Genomic DNA, 27,238 nt, shown 5'->3' on the forward strand with positions numbered 1-27,238 from the left:
GAGGGATACGGGGCGGCCACACTCGATACCCCCGTCAGTGTCACGGGCCCCCCGTCATCGCCCCTCATGGTGAGACTGCCCCCCGAGAGCACCGGGCAGACCCAACCCAGAGCCCCTCTCCCCACGCTGTGTCCCAGAAAACACTCCCCGCAGGCCAGCACCCCACGGAGGGGACACGCGGACCCTCCCCCGGCATCCCCCGCTTGACGCCTGCCTCGCCCAGGACCCCGCCCCCTGGTCGCACTGCCCTGATCCCAGGCCCTTGCCCTGGCCCGGGGCCCAGAGAAGGCCACAGGGGGTGGGCCTGCGGCCCGAGGGCCCCGCCCAGCCGCATAGAACACCCGGTCTCTCTGCAGCCTTCACACACAGCGGGCCTCCACCCCAGCCTCCGCCAGCCATGTGCAGCCTCCAGGCGCTATGCTCCGGCCTGCCCCTGCGGCCCCTCCCGGAGAACCGGGGCCGGTGGGCCGGGGTGCCCCACGCCCCGGTCAGGACCCCCGGCCTCAGCCCCACTGAGGAGCAGGTGAGAGGCTGAGCCCCCCCGCCCTGCAGGGCTGCTCGCCTTCTGGGAGTTCTGGGAGGGCTTTGCCCACCAGCTGCCACCCACCACCCTGGCCTTCGGGGTTCCCGGTGAGGGTGGCCACAGGCTGGGCACCCCCGTTCCAGCCTCCATCACACCCGCCTCCCTCCTCCCGGCTGCCCGGGGGGCGTCGGCCTCTGGCCCCCACTGACTGAGGGTCCCTGAGGCTCGAGGTCACGGATGGGCGCCATCACCTCGACCTTGGGCCACCAGGGCCCAGGGGGCCTGCCGCCCGCTCCTCCCAGGAGCACCCGATGGCCTGGGACCTGGGGGTGGGGGCAGGGGTCCTGGGGACCAGGAAGGAAGGGGCAGGTGGATCCCTGCACCTCCTCCTTCCTGCTGGCGTTTGCTCTTTGACCCGGTCTTTGACACCGAGCTCCTAAATCAACTTCAGTTCCCTGGGCAGTGGGGGCTGCTGGTGGGGCTGGTCACGGGGTCCAAGCCCTGATTACACGTTGGGCCTTTCGGCCCCACCCCCATCCACCAGAGAGGGCTGGAGGCCAGAGAACGAGGGAATGAGTCCTTGCGACAGACTCTTCCTTGCGAAGGACTGCAAGGCCGCTCCCCAGGGTCGGCGTGTCCGGGTCTGAAAGGGAGCAGGTGCTGGGGTGGTGGGCACACCTGGGAGCCCCCCCACACCCTGGGTTCCTGCTCATCAGCTCACCCTTCTTCAGGTCCTTTCAGTACAAAAACCAAGGAGAGTTTGTCCTGAGTTCTAGGGGCTGTGCTAGCAGATTACCAAACTCGAGGGGCTGGGACCCCCCAGTTCTTACTGGTTGCTCACGAGTATAGGTGATGACCGGGGTGTGCGATCAGGGACTGAAGTGGGGGTGTCTCGTGGGCCCGAGCCCTCAGCTTGTGGCCGGGGTCTGGGGGGACCCTGACCGACAGCGCCCCAGCGGGACTGAACTGAGGGCCTCCAGCGGGGTCGGGGCAGAGGAGGGCCCTGGAGGAGCCACATGTCCAGTCCCGGGGGGTGCCTGCGGGAGGACCCCCAGGCATCTCCTGGACCACCCCAAACCTGGCACAGCGTCCTCAGCCACCACCTTCACACTTTCCCGGGGCTGCTTTTCTGTTTTATCTAAATGTCCCTTTGAATGTCAACATCAGCTTTTAAAGGTAGTCCTAAGAGAGATGTGTCACGTGTTATAACATTCTTTAATTTTTGGTGTCTCCTTCCACACACATTGTGGTGCACACAAGATTGTGTGTGTGTCCTTCTTAAATCTCTAAGTGGGAGCTGTCCACACAGGCTGGTTTCTTTTGAGGCTGTTCCTCATCAGTGTGTTGTTGAAGTTTGGATGAACGAAAGCGTGCTCCCCGCTTAGTTCTTTTGTGACTAGTTGTTGTTGAGTCACTCAGTCGTGTCCGACTCTTTGTGACCCCATAGACCGCAGCACGTCAGGCCTCCCTGTCCATCACCAATTCCCAGAGTTTACTCAAACTCAGCTTCATTGAATCCGTGATACCATCCACCCATCTCATCCTCTGTCATCCCCTTTTCCTCCGCCTTCAATCTTCCCTAGCATCAGGGTCTTTTCCAGTGACTCAGCTCTCCGCATCAGGTGGCCAAAGTCCTGGAGCTTCTGTAAGTAGATTTCTGTTTGCCTGCAGAGTGTGGTCGGCTGTGGTGTGGAGGAAGATTCCTGTCACATCTGTTAGAATCGTCCCCGGCATCCCCACCCCTCCCCACATGCAGCTGCTCTTGGTGACCACTCCCCAAACTATACCCCACCCTCAGGGGGCTGTGCTGGACCTCCCACCACTGCAGACACACTGCCCGCAGCTCCTGGAGAGTGAGGCTCAGTGGGGCTCACTTCTGGGTCTTCGGTGACGCCAGAGTCGTTTGTTCAATGAGCAAACAGGAGTGTGTGCCGAGCCAACACCCTGAAAGAGCTCAGCGGGCAGGAGAAACCGAGGAAGGCTTCTTGGAGGAGGTGGTCTTGGCGCCAGGGGCAAGTTTCCCAGACTGGGGAATCTGAGCGGGAGGCCATTCTGCAGGCCGTGAGTGACCACGTGGAGACGGGTCTGTGCAGAGTAAACTGGGGTGGAAGAGCCCTGTGTAGGCCCGAGCTGGGTGTGGACCTGGGAAGCCAGGCCTGGCCTGGTCACAGAGAGGCTGAATGCCACCTCTAGGCACTGCGTCGGGCAGGGGCTGGCCTGCTGCCCAGCCCGCTGCCCACAGAGAGCCAGGCCCACACGAAGCTGGGGGCAGACAGATGCCCTGCGTGGAAGCCATAAGTGTGGAGACGGTCGTTCCGGCCGCTGGCCCTGTGCAGCCCATGCGTGCCAGGCGCTGACCACGTCCACTCGGCCGGGCCCCGAGGCAGCCGTGTGAAGGAGTGCCGTCCGCTTGTCTTCCGAAAGAGGAGACGGCAGCTCAGGGAGGTGCGTGTGCGGGTCGGGGACCTGTGGAGACAGACTGGGGTGCAGGCATCAGAGAGGTGCGTGTGCGGATACAGACTGAGGTGCAGGGATCAGAGAGTTACGTGTGCGGATATAGACTGGGGTGCAGAGGTCTGGGACCCGAGGCACAATCTCTGGAGAGCCCCCCCTGCACTGCTGGGAAGAGCCTGACCCACAATCTGGACCTGGCGGGTCTGGCCTCAGTTTTGCCCAGTTCTGGTGAGGACCCCATGGGGCTGGGCTCCAGGGGTGCGGGGCTCAGACAAGGCCCAGTCTATCAGATCGTTAGAAAATGAAACAGAGGGAGCCGGAGTCCGGCGGGATGTGTTCCGGCCCGCGTGTAAGATCAACCCCTACCGGGGAGGGTGATTGTGTGTGCCTGTTACGTGTTGCTTTTGAAACTCTTTTGAAACTCAAACTCTTTTTGAAACTCATCTGTCAATGTTTGTTTTCACTTGCAAGCTCTGATTACAAGCTGTTCACTGATTTAAAAAAAAGAAAACACGCAGTCTCTGTGTCGTGGGCCTGACATGACCTTGAAGGACTTGACCTCCAGCTCACGCCGGGCCCCGCCTGCCCTCTAACCCTAACCCCTGCACCCCCCGTGCCCCTCCCGCCCCGTCGCTGCATGTAACTTGCACAGGCCCTCCTATAGTGGCTCCCTCGTGCCAGAAACTAGACTCAGAGACCCTGAGGGTAGGCCCACCCAATGCGCCTGACCCTCTGGGTGAGCCTGGGAGCCCCCTGTGGGCAGATTCCCAGCCACCTTTTGCGAGGGAGACACACACATTTCTGATCGCTTTTCCCCAGGGAGCAGGAACCATGTGCTTTTATTCCACGTTGAAGTCACCCAGGCACTTGCCGTGCAAACCTTTCAAGTCCCCTCACTCCTGAGCTGGGGTTTCCCCGCTGCCCTCTCGCCCTCGACTCCTTCCAGAATCATCCTTCCCCCGCCCACCCCACGCACCCCTCGGCCCCCAGGGGCACCCTTGATGTGCGGTGCTGGACTTGGGGCGCACAGGTCAGGCTGTCCCCCCGCCCCCCGCCGGCCTCTGTCCTCAGCCCCCGGCGCTCTCTGTCTCCGGGGCCGGCCCTCTCCCCTGCACGCGAGCTGGTGCCTCAGGGCCCAGGCCAGGCTGCAGGCTTCTCTCCGGCCGCCTCTGCCATCGCCTTTTAGAGCCTGTCTGAGGCTCGAGTGTGTGTTGAATGAATACTTTCACACCAGCTCCTTATCACGCCCCCTAAAGGAGTTTGTTCTGCAGGGTTGGCTGGTTGAACGCATGGCCTCAGTGTCCACCCCTGACATCCGGGAGTCACCCCACTCCCGGTCTGCAGGCTCCTCCTGGGTGCTGGGAGGGAGAGCATGGGGGAGGGGGGTGTGGTGGGACCCCCCACCCTCCTTGAGCCCAGGGGAGACTGAGAACCAAGGGGACAAACCCACCCTGGAGCATGCAGAGATGCTCAGCCTGGGGAGGGGAGGACATGCAGGGAGGCAGGCAGCACCTCCCACTGTAGCCCAGGCCACAGGCCATGTCCCTCTCAAGCAGCCTGGTGCCCAGTGAGCATGCAGAGGGAGGAACTGGAAGGCTGCTGACAGAGAACCAGAGGGCAATCAGGGAAGGCTTCCTGCAGGAGGTGACAGGGTAGCGGGCCTGGGGTGAGAAATGGGCAGTCTCGGGGCCCTGGGTCTCTTGAGTGGAGCAGAGGCACATCCAGGAGGGCAGAGCTTGGCCTGGAGCCCACACACTCTGCCGCCCTCACCACTCCCCCCAACTGATGCCCCGCCAGCTGGCGCTGAAGAACGCCCTCCGCTACTTCCCCCCGGATGTCCAGGAGGTGCTGGCCCCCGAGTTTGCCCAGGAGCTGCGGCTCTACGGCCACATCTACATGTACCGCTTTTGCCCCGACCTGGAGATGAGGTGAGTGCCGCAGGCTCGGCTTGGCCCCCTGGAGCAGAGGCCTTGCTGTGAAGTGCGCCTCCTCTGGGCTGGAGCCTGTCCAGTGGTGGGGAGGGGCCGGCCGAGAGCACCTCCTGCTGGTGGGAGCTCCTAGTGGGGGCGCCTTCTGCTGATGCCGGGGCTGGCCGTCCACGCCGGCAGGGCCAGGGGCCGGGCCGGGACGAGGCGGGACCCGAGCTTCCAGGCGCCTGCCCCTCGACTGGCCTGGCAGCTGGACCCCTTGCAGGGCCTACCCAGTGGAACGGTACCCCTGCCGGACGAGGGCGGCTGCAGCCATCATGCTAATGATCATGAACAACCTGGACCCGGCTGTGGCACAGGTAACGGCCCGGAAGTGCGGGCGGGGTCGGCAGCTGGAAACCAACGTGAGCACTGGCAACACCCGCGAGCTTTCTACTTGGAAGCAGCGACAGACGCGATGTAGACGCAAGTTGCTGAGTCCTGTCCAGATGTTTGCGACCCCAAATTCTCCAGGCCAGAACACTGGAGTGGGTAGCCTGTCCCTTCTCCAGGGGGTCTTCCCGACCCAGGGATCGAACCCGGGTCTCCCGCATCGCAGGCGGATTCTTTACCCACCGAGCTATGAGGGAAGCTGCAAAGCCAGTGCAGGGAGGGCTCGTCGCCGCCTCTCGGGCGCCCCCGCTTGGCCACCGCCTCCAGGCACCGGCACCATGACAGCCGCCTCAGAAGGTGTCACTTTGCATCTGATGCGTCCGACTCTCTGTGACCCCCTGGACTGCAGCCCGCCAGGCTCCTCATGAAATTCTCCAGGCCAGAACACGGGAGTAGGTGGCCACGTGAAAACTGAAAAGGAACAGGCTGAATACTGTGGTTGGTTGCAGTATATCCAAAATATCACAACATGTAATCATATAAAATCAGGATATTTTATAGCGTTTTTTTTTTTCCTACCAAGTCTTTGAAACCAGCAGTGGGTGTCATGCCTAGAGCTTGTCATGCAGGCCCTGGCTCAAGGCACGAAGGCTGCTGACAGCAGCCTGTGGCCGTGCTGGTCCACGCGGGTCTAGCCACATGTGCCTGTCCTGGCGTCCTTGCATGCCAGCCTGTCCTGCAGCACCCGTATTTGAGAGAGGACAGCCTTCAGGGGGACCTGAGAGTTTACTTGATGGCAGGAGGGTCCCAGGATGTGAGCACTCTGCTGAGCCCTGACTGGGTCACCCCCCAGCCCCCCACTCCTCCTCCAAGGGCCATCGGCCACTTGGGGGGCCATGACCCCTGAGCCCAGCCAAGCTGCAGGCCTCCTTCCCCATGCCCCCATCTCAGGCGGCCCCACGTCTTCCACAGTTTCCCCAGGAGCTCGTGACCTACGGAGGAAATGGGCAGGTGTTCAGCAACTGGGCGCAGGTATGGGCCCCGGGCTGTGTGGGCAGGCAGGGGCGGGCCCACCATAGGCCTGTCCACCACCTACCTCTGCCCTGGCCTCCGGCCTGGAAACACCTGGCAGACTGGCCCTGGGGCTCAAGCTCTGCCTCCCTGATGCCCGAGATCCCAGAGGTCAGAGGTCCTGCGGTGGGGCCGCTGGAGGGGAGTGGGGGGCCCCGTGGGGGGACTTGGGGCCAGTGTGGGGACCCCCCTCACCACCCCTGTGCCTCGTTCTCTGGCAGTTCTGGCTGACAATGTCCTACCTGGCCCAGATGACCGAGGAGCAGACACTGGTCATGTACAGCGGACACCCGCTTGGCCTTTTTCCCAGCAGCCCCGAGGCCCCCAGGCTGGTCATCACCAATGGGATGGTGGGTCCCGGGGCCGCGGGGAGGCCCAGCCACCACCCACCTGCCAAGCCGTCGCCCCCGAAAGCCAGGGCGTGGCCCCCAGCCCTCTGCCCAACCCTCTCTTGCAGGTTATTCCCAACTACTCCTCCAGGACGGAGTATGAGAAGCTCTTTGCCATGGGGGTAACCATGTAAGTGCTGTGGTTCATGCTGTAGCCTTGGCCAGGTCCTGTGGTTAAAACGGCACAGAGATGGTGACTTCAGCTCTGAAAAGCCCTCACCATCAAAGCTCTGTAGCGAGATTCCGTATTTACACATTTCTTTCTCGTTTTCATGGATGTCCCTGCAATTTTCATATATGTGTGAGTGAGCGAATGTGCAATTTGAATCCTACTTTTTGCAAGGGGGCTTCCCTGGTGGCTCAGACGATAAAGTGTCTGTCTGCAATGCAGGAGACCCGGGTTCGATCCCGGGGTTGGGAAGATCCCCTGGAGAAGGAAATGGCAGCCCACTCCAGTATTCTTGCCTGGAAAATCCCATGGACGGCGGAGCCTGGTAGGCTACCTTCCACGGGGTCGCAAAGCGTCGGACTCGACTGAGCGACTTCACTTTCTTTTGCAAGGACTCAGGTCCTAGCTGCAAAGGGGGCGTGGTGATGGCTCTGGCCCCTGAGCTGTGTGCAAATGAAGGGACACCGCGGGAGTGGATGGGGCCCCGGGGAGCACGGCCCTGGGGGAGCATGCCCCATGGCGGGCTTTACCGCTTCCCTGGTGGGTGGGTATTGTGTTGGCACAATCGTCCTATTCACACAAGGTTGCATGGCAAGGATAACTATGCCCCATTTATCAGAAGAGGAAGCAGAGGTTCCCAGAGGCCCTGTGCTTGGCCCAAGTTCTGGGATTGGCTCGGAGTTTGGATGTGTGAGATCCAGGATCCGCCCTCAATCCAGAGGAGGGAGGGGGCCGGGGAGGCTGCTGGGGGCTGGTGGACCGGGTCCTCACAGTCACTGGGGAGCGCAGACACTCTCACCTCCCATCATGTGGCCAAAGATGCCAGTGCTGAATGGCCACCACGTGGCGCACGTGGGCGCCTCCTTCCCCGGATCTAGCATAGAGGGCTCAGCAGGCCGGGGGCTTGCTCCCGGGAGCCTTGTTCTGTGGCCCGCCGAGCCGCCCGCTGACCGGCAGGGAGAGGGGCTCCTGCAGCCTGCCATGGGGCTCACCTCGGGTGCTGACATGTGGAGATGCCCCCGCCGGCCTGGTCATCGGAATGGGCCCTTTATGTAAATAACAGCGACCCCTCGAGCGCTGTGCCCCGACTGTGCCAGAAACTAGGGGACTGACCTTTTCTGCAGGTTTCTGTTTTGATTAATTAATGAACTCATCTTTGGCTGTGTGGGTGTGTTGCTGTGTGCGGGCTTCCTCCAGTTGTCATGAGCAGGGATTGCTTGTGTGGTGGTTCTGGGGCACGCGGGCCCGGGTGGGTGCAGCTCCCGGGCCCTCGAGCACTTTGGCTCACCTGCCCTGAGGCACGCGCGATCCTGCCGGACCTGGGATCAGACCCATGCCCCTGCCTTGGCAGGTGGACTCCCAGTGCCTCCTTTGGTTGTTGAAGGAGAATGCGCGATGCACGTGGGGGCGACAGGGCGCCGCAGACCCGGGGGAGTGGGGCGGGGAGACGCCCAGCACCCGCTCACACCCCTGCGTCCGCGGGCAGGTATGGCCAGATGACGGCGGGCAGTTACTGCTACATCGGCCCCCAGGGCATCGTCCACGGCACAGTGGTGAGCGGCAGGCCGCGGGGCCGCGGGGCTGGAGGTGGTGACCCAGCGAGGGTGGTGACCCCTCCTCCTCCCCGACAGCTCACCGTCCTGAATGCGGGGCGGCGCTACCTGGGGCTCCAGGACCTGGCCGGCAAGGTCTTCGTCACCTCCGGGCTGGGCGGCATGAGCGGGGCTCAGGCCAAAGCTGCCGTGATCGTGGGGTGCATCGGTGTGATCGCAGAGGTGAGCCCTCAGGGGCAGCCCCCCGCCCCCTCGAGAGCCCCCCTGCCGCCCTTGCCCTCCCTGCTCTTGCCTCTGCCCTCCCATCCCAGCAAGGCAGACACCCCTGCCTTCCAAGTGCCCATCACTGCTGGGCCTGGAGCCACGCTCCCAGGACCCACGCTCCCAGGACCTGGCCTCCCTTGCCCTGGGGCCCTGGGGTCCAGCCGGGAGATGGTAAACCTGTGAATAAGTGAGCAGAGATCCCCGCCATCAGGACAGAGCTGTCAGGTCAGGGGGAAGAGTGGGCGAGGGCCAACATCTCTAGAGTCTCTTGAGCTTCCCTCCTGGATACAAAATGGCTTCCCCAGCTCCAGCCCCCTCATCTATATTCAAGGCAGACAGAAGGGGGAATGCCAGCTATGGCTGGCTCTAGCAGAAAAATAACGCCTTAGAAACTCGTTTTACCACATTGGTCAGTACGGGCTCACATGGATGTTGTCATCTACAAGGATGGAGGGAAGGCGTGAGAGGGCAGTTGGGATTAGCTGGGAGCAGAGCGTCTCCCTGAGTGAAATCCGGGTTTGTTGACGTGGAGGCAGGAGGCGGCTCACAGCAGCTCGTAGGGTCGCCCCGCCCTGTTGGGAAGGGGGTGATCTTCACCCCTGCCCTGCGGCCCCAGGTGGATGGCGCGGCCCTCATGAAACGCCACCGGCAAGGCTGGCTGATGGAAGTGACCGACAGCTTGGACCGCTGCATCGAAAGACTCAGGTGCGAGGCTTGGCGTGGGGGAGAGTGGGCTGGGAATGCTTGGCTCCTGGGAGTGTGGAGTGGCCCGGTGCGTCTGTGCTGCCCACACACGCGGTCTCACGGACATCCGTCATCCTGCGGGTGACCCCTCGCTCAGCTACGGTTGGGCAAAGACCACGTCTTACTTTTCTCCCTTCTGTGCCTCAGTGCCCAGCCCAGAGCCTGGCACACGGGAGGCGCTGCTCGGAGCTGCTGAACCTCCACAGGATCCGTTTGGACCTGCGGCTCCTCCCCACGGGGACCAAGGCTGGTGCAGGGTCCCGGGACCCTTCCCAGCTGTGTGCCGTCTGCTGAGATTTCTCAATGGGGACAGGCAGGGCCACCAGGAGGCCGCTCCTCAGATGCTATCTTTGAAGCATTCTCTCAGCTGATTGCTCTGCGGAGCTGAGCACCTCCTGTGGGGGGAGTTCGCCTTGGCACAGAGGGCTTCACCTGCTGTGATGAGACCTGCCCAGGGGCGCAAGGGGACTTAGGTGACACTTTTTAAGAAATACTCCCATTACTGAGACTGGAGACTCTTTTGACACAGATCTTTGAAAACTTGCTGAAAACACTGCATTAATTACTGGAGAAATTCTAAACTCCTTGTGTGGCAGGGAGGGTCTTAACCTGATCTGGCCATGACCCTGTGGGTGCATCTGGAACACAGGTGCACACACATGCACTTGCACACACACACACACACACACACACACACACACACACTTGCATGCTCATGGGCACGCACATGCTCACACATGTCCAACCACTGTGCCGTTTCTGTCATCTCTGAATTTTTGTCACTCACACAAAGGTTGGGCACTTAACTCCGACAGTCACACACAGAAACACACACACAAGTCCAAATCAGAGTAACAGACGCTTCCGCAGCCGCTTTCGTGTATTCAGGTCTCCTTTTCCCCCAGACAGCAGGCCGGGGCTGCACCTTTGTCAGCCAGTCCTCAGTGAGGGCCCCCCGGCCCGCTGTGCCGCTCGGCCGGGGGCCTCATGGGTCCCCAGCCACACACTCATGCGGTGCTCTGGGTGCCTCCCGGGCCTCTGTGTCCTCACCAGCTGGGCACTGGGGTGCGGGATGTTGGGGTGTTGCCCTGGGCAGGAGTGACGGGGCCGCCTGTCCTGCTCCTGCCCCTTGCAGGGAAGCGAGGAAGAGGAAGGAGGTGCTCAGTCTTGGTTACCATGGCAACGTGGTGGACCTCTGGTGAGTGGGGAGCTGGCTGCCTTGAGGACCCCCAGTGAGCCCTTGGCCGCAGTCCCGATGCTGGCCCGGCGCTCCTGGCTGTCATGGCCCTGGCAGAGCTCACGGCAGACCCCCCACCCTGGCCACGGGGTGCAGATGAGCCCCATGCCTGGCTACGGGGCCTGTAGGCCAGGAATACTGTGTGCCCTCCTGGATGGACCCTGAGCTCGGGCGCTGGCAGTACCCGCCCTGACCGGCCGTCTCCCCGCAGGGAGCGCCTGGTCCATGAACTGGACACCACGGGGGAACTCCTGGTGGACCTGGGGTCTGACCAGACGTCCTGCCACAACCCGTTCAATGGTGGCTACTACCCTGTGCAGCTGGGCTTCGCAGAGGCCCAGAGCCTCATGGCCTCTGACCCCACTGCCTTCAAAGGCCTGGTCCAGGAGAGGTGATGTGGGCCCGGGCTGCCCGCGCGAGGGGTGGGGGCGCACACCGCCTGCTGGGGCTTTGGATAGGGTGGCTCCGTCCTCTGCCTGGTTCTCCCACCACCAGCTGTGTGGCCTTGTGCAAGACCCTTAACCTCTCTGCGCCTCTGTCCCCTCCTCTGTCAGACAGGGTCATGAGTGCGTTGTTCCATGGGGATGTTGGGGATAGACTGGGGTGCAAAACACTGGGGGCAGCTTCCAGCACCTCTGGGTGCTGAGTAGATGCTGGTAGGGGGAGCCCGAGGCGCTTCCAGAAGAGGTCATTGCTTGTTCAGCACGGAGCCTGGGCCCCGTGCCCGGCTGGCTGGGACCTGTAGGCACTAGTTGAGTGACTGCCTGCAGGGTCTTCCCTGAAGGGAGAGAGACTCTGAGGAACCCCAGGGGTGGGGGGCTTCCCAGTGGGAGGTGCTGGAGGTGGAGCAGGCAGGGGTGGGGTCAGCAGGGGAGGAGTCGGGTGGGGTCAGGAGGAGTGGAGTCAGAAGGGGAGGAGTCCAATGGGGTGGAGTCCGGAGGGGAGGAGTCCGAAGGGGTGGAGTCAGGAGGGGAGGAGTCCCATGGGGAGGAGTCCGCAGAGGGCAGAGTCGAGAGCGGAGGCGTCGGCGGGCAGTGGTGCTGGCGCTTGCGCTGACTGCTGACCGCTCCTTTGCAGCCTGCGGAGGCACGTCTCAGCTATCAACAGGCTGGCCCGGGAGCATTTCTTCTTTTGGGACTATGGCAACGCCTTCCTCCTGGAAGCCCAGAGAGCTGGTGAGGGAGGCAGGAGGGGGCCCGGGCACACTCGCCTCGCTGCAGGCCTGGCCGGCCGCCGCTGCAACCAGCAGGACGGGTCCTGGCATGCCTTTTGGGGGTGGCCCTGCCAGGCCTCCACCTCGCAGGGCCTCGGTCTCTCCCAGTGACTCTGGACCCATCTGTGCGCACAGGGGCCGACGTGGGGAAGCCGGGCACCAACAGGACAGAGTTCCGCTACCCCTCCTACGTGCAGCACATCATGGGGTGAGTGGGGGCGCTCCCAGCGTCAGTCCTTATACACGCAGGTCCGCAGACATGCTCACACTGCTCAAGCCGCCTGCTGAGACCTACGCTTGGTCCCAGGTGGCCACGGCCCCGGTTGTGGGGTTTCCACCCTAGCGGGCAGTGGGAGAAGAGCTGAAAACGTGAGAGTCTGTGCAGAGTCTCAGGGAGAGAACAGGGGTTGGGGGCCGTGCCTGAGGTCACCTCCGGAGAGCACCCCAACCTCCGGGCGCTCAGGGCTGACCCCCACCAGGCCCTGGACGCTGTGGCCGAGGAGCTGCGCAACCCTCGGGGGCGCTCCAGCCCCGAGCGGGTGGCCAAGGGCCCCGTCCCTGCAGCCCTTGCGCCTTCCTGGCCGACGGGGGCCTGAACTAGCGGGAACAGGGCAGCTGCTGCAGGGCGAAGACAGGGTGGAGTCCGCGCCGGGGCAGCTGGGTGGGGCGGGAGGCCCCGGGTGTGCAGCAGAGCCGACCCCGGCGGGGGCAGGGGAGCGGATGAGAGAGGCCAGCACCCTTCTCAGGTTCATTGTGGGAGGGGAGAGGGCCAGAGTGGGGCCTCGACCACAGACTGGGGGGGGGGGGGTCCCCAGGGGCAACAGGAAGGGAGCCCAGCAGAGGTTGGGTGGGCGCGAAGCCTAGGGAGGGCCTGCGCCCCTCTGCCTGGAGCCCCCTCGAAGGTCCCAGCAAACGGGCCGAGTTTCTATTTATTGTGCACTCCCACCTGGTTTTTCGGGTGGTCTCTAACTGCGGTTCAGGGAAGCTCTGCCTGTCTGTGTCCCAGCTCCCTGCTTCTGCAGCCAGAGAAGCTGCAGCTCTGGGAGGGACGCTGTGGTGATGGAGGGCGCGGGCAGGGCGGGACCGCTGCAGGGGGCGGGCAGGGCGGGACCGCTGCACGTGCTGGTTGAGAGGCTTCCGGCAACCTTGCTGGTCGCCGACGCTCTGACTCACGACACAGGCCCCCGTACTTCCTGCACAGCCTTCACCCCGTCAGTTCTGGAGCATCTGCGGCCTCCCTGACCTTGAACCGTGCCGATCCCAGCTCCTGGGGCTGTGGCTAGCCCGAAAGCCACCCCCACCCACCCCCCGGTGACGAGCCGTCTGCCTTTGCAGGGACATATTCTCCCAGGGCTTTGGGCCTTTCCGCTGGGTGTGCACCTCGGGGGACCCCCTGGACCTGGCGGTCACAGATCGGCTGGCCACGTCTGCGTTGGAGGGGATTGTTGCTGGCGGAGGTGAGGCTGCAGATGCTGGTGTGCGGGTGGCCCCCCTGCCTGGCAGTGCCCGGAGCCTGGACGCAGGGTCCCCCCCCCCCCGGCCCCGTGGGCACAGGGCACATTCTCCGGGGTCGCCTGTGGACGGTGCTCGGGCTCCTGTAGCCAGCCCTGCGCTGACCTGTGCCGCCCCCTCCACGTGTCCAGGCTGCTCCAATGTGTCCACGTCAGAGCTGCCCCAGGCTGTCTGTGGACACAGCGTGGCTCTGCTCCCCCCGTGGGTGGCCCTGGCCCAGCCGCCGACCCTCCTTGTATAGTGGACGCGGCAAGAGGACCCAGTTACTTTATGGCACCTCCCCGGCCCCCTGCCTGTCACAGCGCCTGCCCCGTTGCTCTGCGGCTTCTCCCTGGGCCCAGGCAGCCTTCTCTTGTTGGTAGTGGGTCAGCCTTTGCAGTTTATTGTAAGTCCTCCAGGCCCAGTTTCACCCTGCCGCCCACATCTGGGTTGACTGAGATGAGTGGCAGGGGCTTAGGGTCAGGGGACCCAGGAGGAGAGCCTGATGGGTGGGGCCACCTTGTGGGCGGGGCCACCTTGTGGGCGGAGTCACCCCTCCTGGCTCGGGAGAAAACTGAGGCAGTTCAGTTCTGCTCAGTTGCTCAGTCGTGTCCAGCTCTTTGCGAACCCATGGACTGCGGCACACCAGGCCTCCCTGTCCATCACCAACTCCCGGAGCTTGCTCGAACTCATGTCCATCGAGGCAGTGATGCCATCTAACCGTCTCATCCTCTGTCGTCCCCTTCTCCTCCCGCCTTCAGTCTTTCCCAGCATCAGGGTCTTTTCCAGTGACTCAGCTCTTCGCATCAGGTGGCCAAAGGAGTTTCAGCTTCAGCATCAGTCCATCCAATGAATATTCAGGACTGATTTCCTTTAGGATGGACTGGTTGGATCTCCTTGCAGTCCAAGGGACTCTCAAGAGTCTTCTCCAACACCACAGTTCAAAAGCATCCATTCTTCAGCGCTCAGCTTTCTTTATGGTCCAACTCTCACATCCATACACGACTACTGGAAAAACCATAGCTTTGCTAGATGGACCTTTGTTGGCAAAGTAATGTCTCTTTAATACGTCGTCTAAGTTGGTCATAGCTTTTCTTCCAAGGAGCTAGTGTCTTTCAATTTCTTGGCTGCAATCACCATCTGCAATGATTTTGGAGCCCCCCAAAATAAAGTCTCTGTTTCCATTGTTTCCCCATCTGTTTGCCATGAAGTGATAGACCTGGATGCCGTGATCTTAGTTTTCTGAATGTTGAGTTTTAAGCCAACTTTTTCACTGTTCTCTTTCACTTTCATCAAGAGGCTCTTTAGTTCTTCTTCGCTTTCTGCCATAAGGGTGGTGTCATCTGCATATCTGAGGTTATTGATATTTCTCCTGGCAATCTTAATTCCAGCTTGTGCTTCATCCAGCCCAGTATTTCTCGTGATGTACTCTGCATATAAGTTAAATAAATAGGGTGACAATATACAGCCTTGATGCACTCCTTGCCCAATTTTGAACCAGTCTGTTGTCCCATGTCCAGTTCTAACTGTTGCTTCTACAGATTTCTCAGGAGGCAGGTAAGGTGGTCTGGTATTCCCATCTCTTGAAGAATGCTCCACAGTTTGTTGTGATCCACACAGTCAAAGGCTTTGGCCTAGTCAATAAAGCAGAAGAAGATGTTTTTCTTTCTGGAACTCTTGCTTTTTTGATGATCCAGCTGATGTTGGCAATTTGATCTCTGGTTCCTCTGGCTTTTCTAAATCCAGCTTGAACATCTGGAAGTTCATGGTTCACGTACTGTTGAAGCCTGGCTTGGAGAATTTTGATCATTACTTTGCTAGCATGTGAGATGAGTGCAATTGTGTGATAGTTTGAACATTCTTTGGCATTGTCTTTCTTTGGGATTGGAATGAAAACTGACTTTTTCCAGTCCTTGGGCCACTGCTGAGTTTTCCAAATTTGCTGGCATATTGAGTGCAGCACTTCCACAGCATCATCTTTTAGGATTTGAAATAGCTCAACTGGAATTCCATCACCTCCACTAGCTTTGTTTGTAGTGATGCTTTCTAAGGCCCACTTGACTTCACATTCCAGGATGTCTGGCTCTAGGTGAGTGATCACACCTTTGTGATCTGGGTGGAGCCTCCTCCAGCTTCTGGATGTTTGTACAGCTGCAGACCCTCAACCTGCCAGGTGACTGCTGGTGTTCCCACCGTAACCACCCTCCAGGGGCGATTTCAAGCAAGCGAGGCTCCGCATGGAGCGGGAGCAGGGTGTCCACCAGCCAGAAAACCTCGGGGCACAACTCCTAGTAAGGAGCAGGAACGTCACTAAGTGATGTGGGAACATTAACTTCATTTTTAATACAATTTTTTCAGTTTATTTGACTGAAACTTTATAGACATCTGTAAACCACAGGCTCACAGAATTCCTGCAGATTTAGTATTCTGTTCCCACGAGCACCTTGGCGGACCCCCCTTCTCCAGCCCTCCACTCTTAACTGCCTGCCTGTCCTACCTCGAGAGTCCTCAGTGCCTCTGTACTCGATGCCCCCTCTGCAAAATGCTGTTCCCTCAATTCCACATAGCTGGCTCCTCTTCAGCATCTAGGACTTGCCTTGAGTGTCACCTCCCCAGAGAGGCCCCTGGTCCCCTGACCCCCCACCCCAGTCTCAACTGCACTTGTTTCCTTCTTGGCCTGCAGTAGTCTTGGCTCTGGAGCCTGGCACGTAGCAGATGCTCCTTAGATATTCGCTGCGGGTCGAGTGCTGACTCGACCTATTGCTGGCATTGCCATTGCCGGAAGTCAGATGGGCTGGTGGGGAGCTGGGGGTGGGGGCATCCCGACCCTGCTCGGGGTCCAGTGGTGGGTGCAGATGGGTGCCTTAGCCCAGCGGCCTTGCAGCGGGAGTGTGTGCCCCCACCATGGGGCAGGGGCTCTGGTACCTTTGACACCCCCTCCCCTGCCTGCAGTGACCCCGGCTGTGAAGCTCCAGTATGTGGACAACATCCGCTGGATCCAGGAGGCTGCCAAGCACCAGCTGGTGAGGCTCCAGCTGGGGGGTGGGGGTGGGGCGGTGTGGACCTTGCCCCAGGTGAGATGCTGCTCACTATCTGGACAGCTTGGGGAGTCCCTACTGGCCACCTCGCCCAGGGGCACTGTACAGAGAAGCCTTTCAGAAGGTGGCCTGGACTCTGGGGCAGCGACCTGGGTCAGGTAGGTCCTTCCTCCCATCATGGCCAGGCAGGTCCCTGAAGCCAGACCTCCTGACTTCTCAGCTGTGTGACCTGGGGTGAGTGGCTTGGCCTCTCTAGGCCTCCTCTCCCATCTGCACAGTGGAGATACTGGAGGTGGAACAGCCCCTGGCTGTGGTGCGGGGCTTGGAGCAGGACCTCTGCGGGGCCAGGGCAGGGCAGATGGGTGTTTCTGTGCCTGTGAGCGTGACCACAGATCAGATGACCCAGGGAGTTGGGGGTGGGGGGTGCTGGCGGTGTAGCAGAAGGGTGTCTCTGAGGAGCTGACTTGCAAGTTCAGGCCTAAGCGGGCCTGGGTCGGGGGGGTGACAGTTGGGAAGCAGAGGGACCAGCCAGTGCACAGGCCTGGGGAGGCAGCCGGCCGGATGCGCCGAGACCAAACAAAAGACGGGCGTTTGGTTCTGATGGCTGGACGCTGCCGCGTCTGCACCAGTGGGTCCTTGGCCTGGGGTTCGGCCGCACCTGCCCCGAGCAGTGGCCCCCGTTCCTGGGCTTCCCAGTCCAACCCCATCCACCCAGACTGCGGCCGCCGCCTGTACCAGTGGTTGCACGTGTGTTTCTCCGCGGAACCCCTCATGCCAACCACCCAGTGCCTGAGATGTCCACGGCGATCGCCGCTGGATTTGAAGACCTGGGCCTGGGGGGGGTGGGGCAGGAGGTGGAGATGGGGGCGGGGCCTGACGGAGACGCACAGTAGGTCACCTCCCAGGAGAGAGTCGGTCAGCCTGGAGCCCCTGGAGCTAGCCCTGAGGTGACTGGTCAGGAGGGATATCTGCACGAGACGCCCCCAGACTGCACTAGACACGCGGGCCGGGCATGGGGCTGGGCTCCCGCGACTGCCGTCCAGCGGCTGGGGGCGTGTCTCCTGAGCATCACCCTTCTCGCCACAGGTGGTGGGCTCCCAGGCCAGGATCCTGTACTCGGACCAAAAAGGCCGTGTGGCCATCGCCATGGCCTTCAACCAAGCCATCGCCCGTGGGGAGCTCAAGGTGGGCGCCCCGCCAGGCCAGCCCTCAAGCCCGGGCTCTGCTGTGGGCCCTGCCGTGAGACTCTGGGCAGTCAGGGGCCATCTCTGAGACTTGTAACCTCAAAGCGTAGCTTCCCCTCCAGTGTTTCAGGCTGTCTTTGTTGAACTGTCCCTTTCACATCGCGGCAACTCGCCTTTCTCCGTCTCCCTAGCGGTCAGCCCCGCCCACCTCGCTCGGCGCATGCGCACATGGCGCTACAGCTGTGGGCTGTACAGCTGTGGGCGCTACTGCTTCGGCGCTTCGTCCCCCTCCCTCTCCGCCTCCTCCTTCCTCCTCCCTCCTTCCGGTCAGCCCCGCCCACCTCGCTCAGCTCATGCGCGCAGGGCGCCTCTTCGTCCCCCTCCCTCTCCGCCTCTCCTTCCTCCCGCCTCCTTCCGGTCAGCCCCGCCCACCTCGCTCAGCGCATGCGCGCAGGGCGCCTCTTCGTCCCACCTCCCTCTCCGCCTCTCCTTCCTCCCGCCTCCTTCCAGTCAGCCCCGCCCACCTCGCTCGGCGCATGCGTGTACGGCGCGTCTTCATCCCCATCCTCTCCCTCCGCCTTCTCCTTCCTGAGCGCCCCCCCCCCCGCCCCGCCCCGGTGCAGACCTTGCTCCAACACGGGTCTCCCGGCAGAGCACATGGCAGACAGGGTTCCGCCCGGTGCAGGTGGAGGGACACTGTGGATGCGTGGGCAAGGCCATCGGCCCGCGGGCTGTGGGCGTGCTGCGCTCCGCGGGTGAAGTGAGCGAGGAGAGCGCGTAGGGTCAGGACTGGGCTCCGTGCTGCAGGCGGAGCCGTGAGTGTCCCCGGCGCCAGCGCACGGGGCTGGGGGTCCCGTGCAGAGCGGGGTCAGGCCCGGCCTGCCGAAGCGCAGGGCAGCTCCTGCGACCTCCGATGAGCGCCAAAGCCCCGGCCTGTCCCTGCAGCCCTGAGATTGGGGCTCCGTAAAGTGGGCGTGGTGACTGTGGACAGGGTAGCGGTGACTCTGAGCCAGCACCTGGGGCCGCACGGGCTCTGGGTGGACAGAAGGGGCATCTCTGGGCAGTCACCCGGGGCGAGGGGCGTGGGAACCCCCTGCGCCCTCCTGCAGAGGGTCTGCTCCCCGGGGTCGTCCAAAGGGCGTCTGACGTGGCCTGACCCTTGAACTCTGCCCCGGGCCAGGCAGTGGACACCGCCGCTGACCTTTCATGCCTTCCACACCGCAGGCACCGGTGGTCCTGAGCCGAGACCACCATGACGTGAGTGGCACCGACAGCCCCTTTCGGGAGACCTCCAACATTTACGACGGCTCTGCCTTCTGTGCAGGTGAGGAGGACGCCGCGTCTAAGATGTGTTTCTGTTGGATTTGAATTTTATGTAAAAATCAAGTGGTTCATTCAGTCTGTCACGGTGCTGTGGAAAAGGCTGCTGGCTTCTGAGGGGCCAAGGCCCAGGGTGACCAGCCCACGACGGAGGCCGCTCTGGGACACGGGACACAGTTGTAAATGTGAGCGGGAGCCAGTGGACCGGGCTGGTGGATGCCCAAAAGCTGGGCACAGCTGGCCCCATCACGTGCCAAGGGGTCTGCAGAGGGTCCTCAGGGTCCTCGTCTGTGACATGGGGCCAACAGCGGGTCCTTCTCTGTTGTGAAGGATGCGCTGAGTTCGAGTGTGGGAGTCATGTCAGCTCCCCCAGCCCAGGTTCTGTGAGGGGCTGTTACCATCACATAGAGTTTCTGCCTTCTGCTCCTGGGGGCTTTCTTGTCCCCAGCACCCGAGGCTCCTTCCGTCATGGATGGGATCCCCAGGGAAGGAGTGGACACCCAGGAACACCAGTGCACATCACTTTGAGGAATAGGTCCACTTCATATAAGTTGTGAAACTGATGGGGATAGAATCATACTCCTTTATTATCTTTCTAATATCTGTTGGGTTCACACTGTCTTTCCCGATGTTAGTCTTTTCTGTCTTCTTTCTCTTTCCTTGATCAGCTTGGCTAGACATTTTTCAATTTTATTGATCTTCTCAGAGAAGTTTTTAGTTAGATTTTTTTTCTATTACTTTTTTGCTTTCAAATTGATTGATGTCTAGTCTTATCTTTACTATGACCTTCTTCCTATTTACTGTTTTAGTTTAGTTTGCTCTTCTTTCTCCAGTTTCATAAGGCTTTCTTTTCTAATAAGAATATTTTAATGTTATGAATTTCTCTCTAATCTTACCGATTTTTGCAAAATATATTTTTACTTTCATTCAGTTCAAAATACTTTAAAATTTCCTTTGGTACATAGTCTTAGAACCATGGATTATTGTGAAGTATCTTTTTAAATTTCCAATGTGGGGAGATTTTTCAGTTAATCTTTCTGTTACTGACTTCTGAGTTAATTCCAATATAGTCTGAGAGCTTGCTTTGTATTCATCCTGTTATTTTACACTTGTGTTAAGGGTCGTGTTGTGGCCTCGAAGGTGGTCCGTCTTGACGCACCTGGGAAGGACATGTATTCTGCTGTTACTCGGGAGCTTGTTCTTTCTTATTTTCTTTTTTAATTTTTAAGCGGTTTTTTTGATGTGGACCATCTTTATTGAATATGTAACAACACTGCTTCTGTTTTATGTTCTGGTTTTTTGACCGTGAGGCACATGGGGGTCTTAGCTCCCAACTGGGGATGGAACCTGCACCCCCTCATTGGAAGGTGACATTTTAACCACTCGACCACCAGAGAAGTGCTAGGGACTTTCTCTACATCTCACCTAGGTGAAGTCAGTTAATAATGCTCCTCCTGTGGTCAGGACCCTTGCTGACCTTCTGCTGACATGTCCCCTAGATGACCGAGAGTGAGGTGATGCAGTTCCCGACTCTGCATTTGTCTGTTCCCTCCACAGTCGTCCTCCGCTGTGCCGTGTTTTAAAGCTATGTTGTCAGGCGTGCCCTTGTTTATGTGTATTGTCTCTTCTTGGGAAATTGACCTCTTTACCATCTTGTGACGACTCTCTTTATTTCTTTTTTCATTTTCTTTTTCTTTTTTCATTTTAAAACATTTTTTGGCTGCCTCATGCGACACGTGGGATCCTAGTACCCCGACCAGGGATCACACCCCGGGCCCCCTGTGTTGCAAGCGCAGAGTCTTAACTGCAGGACCACCAGAGACGCCCCCTTTTATCCTTGATACTGCCGGCTCTCATGTTCTGTGATGTTAATGTAGTTTACATTGGTATTCTTCGACCAGTATAAAAATTGACCACTAACTTAGAGGCTGGAAGCAGCACGAGCGTGTTCCCTAAAGTTCTGAAGACCCGATGTCTGAAATCAATTTCTCAAGGCTTGGGTCGAAGTGTGGGCAGGGCCCCGATGTCTCAGGAGGCAGCCAGGGGTGGGTGGGTAGCTCCTTGGCCTTGTTCTGGTGCATCTCACAGCCCCATGTGAGGTGGAGTCATTCCCGGGACCCTGCCTCTTCTCTGCGGGGGCTTTGAGGAAGAGCCCACCGGGGGCCAGGCCCTTTGTCCCTGGCCTGGGGCAGTGGTCTCAGGGCGGCTCCGACTCTTTCAGCAGGTCCTTGGACAGTGGTGAGGCTCGGTTCCCGCCTCTGTGCGGGTGCCTATCTCCCTGCAGAGTCTTGTCTGGTTGCCTGCCCTGGGGCCTCGCCCAGTGATGCCCAGGAGCAGTCCGCAGCGTGCAGCTTGTTCCCCGCCTGCTGGCATCTTTCTCTGAAGGGTGGGACTGATGCTCTTTGTCACTTGAGCGACAGTTCCTCCATCCTCGGTGCCTCTGGGGTGCTGCACCTGTGCCCGTGCTGGGCAGGTGGCAGTGGGCATCGGGCACTCGTTTGGTGCTCCCGCTTCACTGGGCTCTGAGAACGCAGTGTCTGCAATTCCTACAGTCGCCCTCCCTGGTTCCCGTCTGACCCCCGACCCTGGCCCAGGCTGGCCGCCTTGCCCGGGGCTGACCGTGCTCTCTTTCTGCAGACATGGCCGTGCAGAACTTTGTGGGCGACGCGTTCCGTGGAGCCACCTGGGTCGCCCTGCACAACGGCGGTGGTGTTGGCTGGTAAGAAGGTTCCTGAGGGCCAGTGGCGTGGGTGGGGGCTCCCTGGGAGTCTCGGGGGGCCCTCCCACATCCCACGCCTGTCTCTCCAAGCTCTCTCTGCTGAGGGCTCCTTGTGTGAGCTGGACGTGGGGGCCCTGCCCAGCCCACCCCATGCAGTCTCCTGCCTCTCGCGGGACACCGCGAGTCGTCCTTTCCTGTGTGGTTCTTCTGCTGCTTTCAGATGTTCTCCAGGGAACCCTTAGAGTCATCCTGGCCCCGTCCTTTGACTTCGCCAGGGCGGCTGGGCTGGGCGGTGGGAACCTGGATCTGGGCTCCCTGGCTCCTGGCCCTGCGCTGCCCAGCCAGGCCTGTCTCCAGCCTAAGCCACGGGCCAGCTGGGGTTCTGGACCATAGACGAGTGCCCTTACGAGGTTGTCCCTGATTCTGCACCCAGTTTCAGCCCGTGGGCATTTCCAGCACCGGCTGTCCTGCAGCTCAGCTCAGCTCAGCTCAGGCCCCATGCTTTCAGCCTGGAGAGGACACCACATCCCACAGCTGGGGGCTCAGTCCCTCAGGGCCGGCCCCCTCCACTCACCACCCCACTTCCTGACCCCAGTCACAGGTCTGCAGCATCACCTGTGCTCCCCTCACCCCCAGCTGGAGATCACAGGTCCCTACAGCGCCCTGCTCAGTTCCCCTGCTTTGCTGGAGGAGCTCATGGAAGGCAGGGATTTCTGAAAAAAATGACAAAAGACGTCAAAGGGTTTGAATCAGTAACCAGAGGAGGAGGCACATGGGGTGAGCACGCAAAGGATCACCTGACTGCAGGGGCCGGGGCAGGCGCGGCCACACATGCCCGTGTTCTGGTTCCCCAGCCGGCCACTCTCCAGGCCCCGCCTCTGGGGCTTCCCTGGAGGACTCCTTCCACGGGTGTGACTGACTCCATCACTGGCCACAGGTGACTGGTTCCACCTCCAGCCCTTCCCCCTCTGCGGTGGTCAGGGCCTGGGCCCCAGGTTCCAATTGCGGGTCACAGGGTGGCTCCTCCGGCAGCCAGCCCTGCCCCCTTGGATGAATTCCCAAAGTCACCTCATCAGCAGGACGAAAGACACCTTCATCCTGCTCATCACAGGAAATTAAAAGGGTTTAAGGAGCTCTGTGCTGGGAACCGTGGACAAAGACCAAACGTTTATTTCTCATTATAAGTAACAATGTCCCATTCGCTGCTGAGAAAAACGAACAACTGGTGTCCATCCTAAAGGAGATCAGTCCTGAGTATTTACTGGAAGGACAGGTGCTGAAGCTGAAACTCCAACACTTTGGCCACATGATGCAAATAACTGACTCATCTGAAAAGACACTGATGCTGGGAGAGATTGAAGGTGGGAGGAAAAGGGGACGACAGAGGATGAGATGGTGGGACGGCATCACCGACTTGATGGACTCGCTGAGTGGGTTCTGGAGATGACGGGATCCCTCTGGCGGGGGCCGGAGCCAGCGGTGGAGCCGGGTCTGGATTCAGATCTGTCGTCCCCAGATTCCTGAAATAGGAGCCAGGACGGCAGAAGGCAGGGGGGCAGGACATGAGGGCCTCGGGCACTGCTCGCCATGGGGCCCCCCCACCAGGCTGCCCCCCAGGCTCTGACGGCGCGGCCCGTGAGGCGCTGGCACCAAGGCTGTTAGTCGTGGTGCCCTTGGGGGTGCCTTTGGGAAATTGCCTCAGGTTGACTGCAGAATCCGTGAGACACACGCGTGTGTAATTTATTTATTTTATTTTATTTTTTTACGTGTGTGTAATTTAATCCACCAGATACTCCTGCAAACCTTCCCGGAAATGCAGTGGGAAAACACCCCCCCCACCCCCCACGCAGCCTTCCTTCCAGTTTCAGCTGCGTCTCTTGCTTCCAAGTCACGGTTTGCCCTGAAGTTTCTGAGTTTGCTCCAGGTTTCCCCACTGTATGTCAGCTCCCTGTTCCTGAGCCGATCCATGTCAGCACTGGGTTCCCTATAGTCTCCGCGCCCTGCCCCATCTGTTCTGACCGCGTGCTGAGGTCTGGCTCATGCCGTCTGCCCCACAGTCCTAGCCAGCGGCTGCCGTGTAGATGGGGACCGTGGGCTGCAGAGCGGGAGACTCAGTGGTCAGGCTCTGGTCTTGACTGGTTGGCCAGCTCCGTAGAGACAGTGGACCTCAGTCCCTCTGGGGAGGGTGTGCAGGTCCCTGTGGGCGGGACCAGCCCCCAGGCCCGTGTCTCTGAGGAACAGATGCACTGTCCAGGTTCGATCCCTGGGTCAGGAAGATCCCCTGGAGAAGGGCATGGCTACCCACTCCAGCATTCCTGCCTGGAGAATCCCACGGACAGAGGAGCCTGGCGGGCTGCAGTCCACGGGGTCTGGGACCTCACTTTATCCAGATACTGACATTGTCTCCCCACCAGAGCACATCTTGAAGCCAGCTGTGTGTGGGCATCCCTGAGGGGCCTGTTAATATGTGGATCCTGATGGCAGGTCGGGGCGGGGGTCTGCGTCCCTGCCCAGCTGTGGGTGATGGTGCCATGGGGCCCCTGGGGGGTAGCAGCCTGGATTCTGAGGTGACCTGTCCACACAAGTCTCACTGTTTCTTGGGGACAAACGGTTGTGACAGCTGCATGCTCTCAGGCTGCTAACGGTGAAGACCCGTCACAGGAGCCGTGGCTCCTGCAGGGCCCACGCTGGTCTCCCAGGACACTTACTGTCAGCTCCTCTCATCAGCTCGATGGTCCCACCTCAGAGGCAGCTGCACCCAGAGCTTGACCCTGCAGACGCTGACGGCTCGGCCACAGTTCCCAGTTCCCGAGTGAGGACTCCCATTTGCATAACCTCCTCAGCTCCTGCCGCCTTCACACATCAGACCCGGGGCCGTGGGCTTCGTGGCCGAGAAGTTCCGACCCTGTTGTTCCGCCCTGAGTTGCTTTCAGTCTCCAGGACCTTGTGGCTGAGTTCTGTGGGCTTTCCTGCTCATCTCATGGTGTCGAGTGTCTCCTTAGTACAGCCAGCACTGACCTTCGTGTGACCTTCTCCCCGGGACCGTTCTCTGGCCAGTGACGGCTCCATGACATGAGCAGGCTCCCTCTCTCTGCTCATCCTCCTGGGCCTAGGGCTCCTCCGCCCGGGTTTGCAGAGGCCACCTGGAGCTGAGCACCTTTGCCCCCTGACTGTCCGTGCCTGGGAGTGGCCCTGAAACCCTTTGGCTTCTTGCAGGGGCGAGGTGATCAACGGGGGCTTTGGCCTCGTGCTGGACGGGACTGAGGACGCTGAGCGGAAGGCCAGGAGGGTGCTCAGCTGGGACGTCGCCAACGGAGTGAGTGACTGCCAGCATCCCCCAAGGCTCTCCCCTGTGCAGACTGCAGACCCTCCTCCTTCCCGAAAGGTCTGCGACCCTCCTGCCACTGCGGTGTCTCCCTCCAGCCACTGCCAGTGTGTCCCTCCACGGCAGACAGCCCGCGTTTCCCCAGGGCTGTTTCCTGGCCAGCCTGCGTCCATGGGGCCACCGCCTCTGTGTGCATCTGAGAGCACAGCTGCATACACTCATGTCTGTGTCCTGACACTCGTGTGTGTGTGTCCTGACACGTGTGTGTGTCCTGACACCCGTGTGTGTGTCCTCACGTGTGTGTGTCCTGACACGTATGTGTGTCCTGACATGTGTGTCCTGACACAGGTGTGTGTGTCCTGACACGGGTGTGTGTGTCCTCCTCACGTGTGTGTGTGTCCTGACACTCGTGTGTGTGTCCTAATGTGTGTGTGTGTCCTGACGTGTGTGTGTCCTGACACGTGTGTGTGTCCTCCCACCTGTCTCCTGACACGTGTGTGTGTCCTGACACGTGTGTGTCCTGACACGTGTGTGTCCTGACGTGTGTGTGTGTGTCCTGTGTGTGTCCTGACACGTGTGTGTGTGTGTGTGTGTGTGTGTGTGTGTGTGTGGTGCAGGGCCCCATCCCTAAGGGACCACGTATCAGGAGCTGAAAGGGGAAGCATGATAGATGGGGGTCTGGGTGATGGGGGCGGGTTTACAGGATGTGAGTGAAATGGGGAGGGGGCTGGGGAGCCCGACTGCAAGGGGCCAAGGGTTAGACTCGGGCCTAGGAGAGCGGTGGGGAGACTCCCGGGAGCCCCCAGGACGGGGGCTACGCTTCCTCCTGGAGGCCGGGAAGCCGGAGGGAACGGGTGGGGCGGGTGGCGTGCCAGGGCCATGTCCGGGGGGCCCCTGACAACACAGGCCAGATGGGAGGAAGGGAGCGGCTGGGGAGGGCCTGAAGTGGAGCCGAGGTGGTGTGCTCGGAGGACACGCGGGCTGGGCGGGGCCTGGCACAGAGGACACGCCCCTCCCGCCCCTCAGGTGGCCCGCCGCTGCTGGTCCGGGAGCCCCACGGCCTACGAGGTCATCTGCCAGACGATGCGGGAGGACAGTGGCGTGGCGGTGACGCTGCCACACGCCGTGGCGGACGAGCGTGTGCTCCAGGCGCTGCGGCAGTGAGGGGACTGGGCTCCCCGCAGTGCCCTGCCCCCGGTCCCGCCCCCACCTCACATTCCCCAGCCCGCTGCTCGCCGTGCTCCCCCGGGTCCGGAGCTTTGCACACGGGTGTGCTTAGACGCGCACACACACAGGCATGCACATACAAGCATGTATGCGCACTTACAAGCATGTACACACACGCAAGCATGCCCTCTTCCGTCTCACCACCCCAGAGGCAATGTCACTGCATCCCCATCTCACAGACTAGCCAGCGAGGCAGGGCCCTCTGCTCTCAACACGCGGCTCCCCTGGGGGCCTGGCGGGCAGTGAGGGTCTCCTTCAGTGTGGGGAGCTCAGGCCTGCTGTGGAGGGGACTCCAGGGGCTGATGCCCAGAAGACTGGCTGAGTGGGGCGCCAGCCAGCCCACGGAGCGGCCTGCAGTTCCTCCTCCCCCTGGGCTCAGGGTTCATTTGGCCAGATTCTCATCCAACATCCATCGCCCCCCAACCCCTGACTAACTGTCCACACCAGGGACCCACAACCTTGGCGCACAGACCAGCCTGGCTCTGACCATATTCCTTATTCTTTGTCCTCCGTCTTAGCTGAGCCCCTCTGGGCCCATGACAGGCTTAAACTGAGAAAGACTTTTGGGATGGGTCTCCAAGGAGCCCCCAAAAACTTGACACCCCCCCCCCTTTGTGTCTAGTCTCAACCACGCCATATGGCCTGTCTCCTCCCCACTGGCCATTCTGCCTTTGTCTGAGCTCACAAAACCCCAGTGTTGTCTGGGTAGCAATATACACAGAAGAAGTAGTTGATTTTCCAGCCTGCCTAGTAATCAAGAATAACCATTGACCTGGTTCCAGCCCAACAGACTGTGGAAGTCTGCTGGATGGGTCTGCTGGGAAAGCTGTAATAAAAATGAACTGATGTGGCTGTGTCACATTTTTGCTTTTGCCCCTTCTCTCTGCCAGAGTCTCAGGTGTGATGCCTGGAAGCACAGCAGCTCTGCTGTGACCATGAGGGGATCACTGAACGCATGGAGACTTGTGGAAAATCAGAGGTGCCTGGGCTTCTGGCAGCACTGGGTGCTACTGTGAC

General features: G+C 60.6%; 1 protein-coding gene across 1 annotated transcript; it reads left to right on the forward strand.

The window, feature by feature from the left end:
* Positions 1-397: 397 nt before the first annotated feature.
* UROC1 (urocanate hydratase 1) lies at positions 398-27,069 on the forward strand. Its single transcript, XM_061129055.1, has 20 exons — positions 398-523; positions 4,775-4,905; positions 5,171-5,264; positions 6,250-6,309; positions 6,570-6,698; positions 6,806-6,867; positions 8,393-8,459; positions 8,538-8,681; positions 9,340-9,428; positions 10,603-10,665; positions 10,916-11,095; positions 11,782-11,879; positions 12,053-12,125; positions 13,253-13,374; positions 16,361-16,431; positions 17,533-17,631; positions 18,855-18,954; positions 21,588-21,669; positions 24,886-24,985; positions 26,021-27,069. Exons 1-20 carry the CDS (start codon positions 398-400, stop codon positions 26,156-26,158), a joined length of 2,028 nt encoding a protein of 675 aa, XP_060985038.1. The 3' UTR covers positions 26,159-27,069.
* The last annotated feature ends 169 nt before the right edge of the window (positions 27,070-27,238 follow it).

Source organism: Dama dama, chromosome 24, assembly GCF_033118175.1.
Source record: "Dama dama isolate Ldn47 chromosome 24, ASM3311817v1, whole genome shotgun sequence".
NCBI lineage: Eukaryota > Metazoa > Chordata > Mammalia > Artiodactyla > Cervidae > Dama > Dama dama.

Excerpts from the sequence above, each read along its gene's own strand:
- UROC1 (XM_061129055.1), top strand. The coding sequence starts at position 398 with ATGTGCAGCCTCCAGGCGCTATGCTCCGGCCTGCCCCTGCGGCCCCTC. Across the intron at positions 6,310-6,569 it reads TGTTCAGCAACTGGGCGCAG|TTCTGGCTGACAATGTCCTA; the intron begins GTATGGGCCCCG and ends GTTCTCTGGCAG. Across the intron at positions 13,375-16,360 it reads GGGGATTGTTGCTGGCGGAG|TGACCCCGGCTGTGAAGCTC; the intron begins GTGAGGCTGCAG and ends CCCTGCCTGCAG.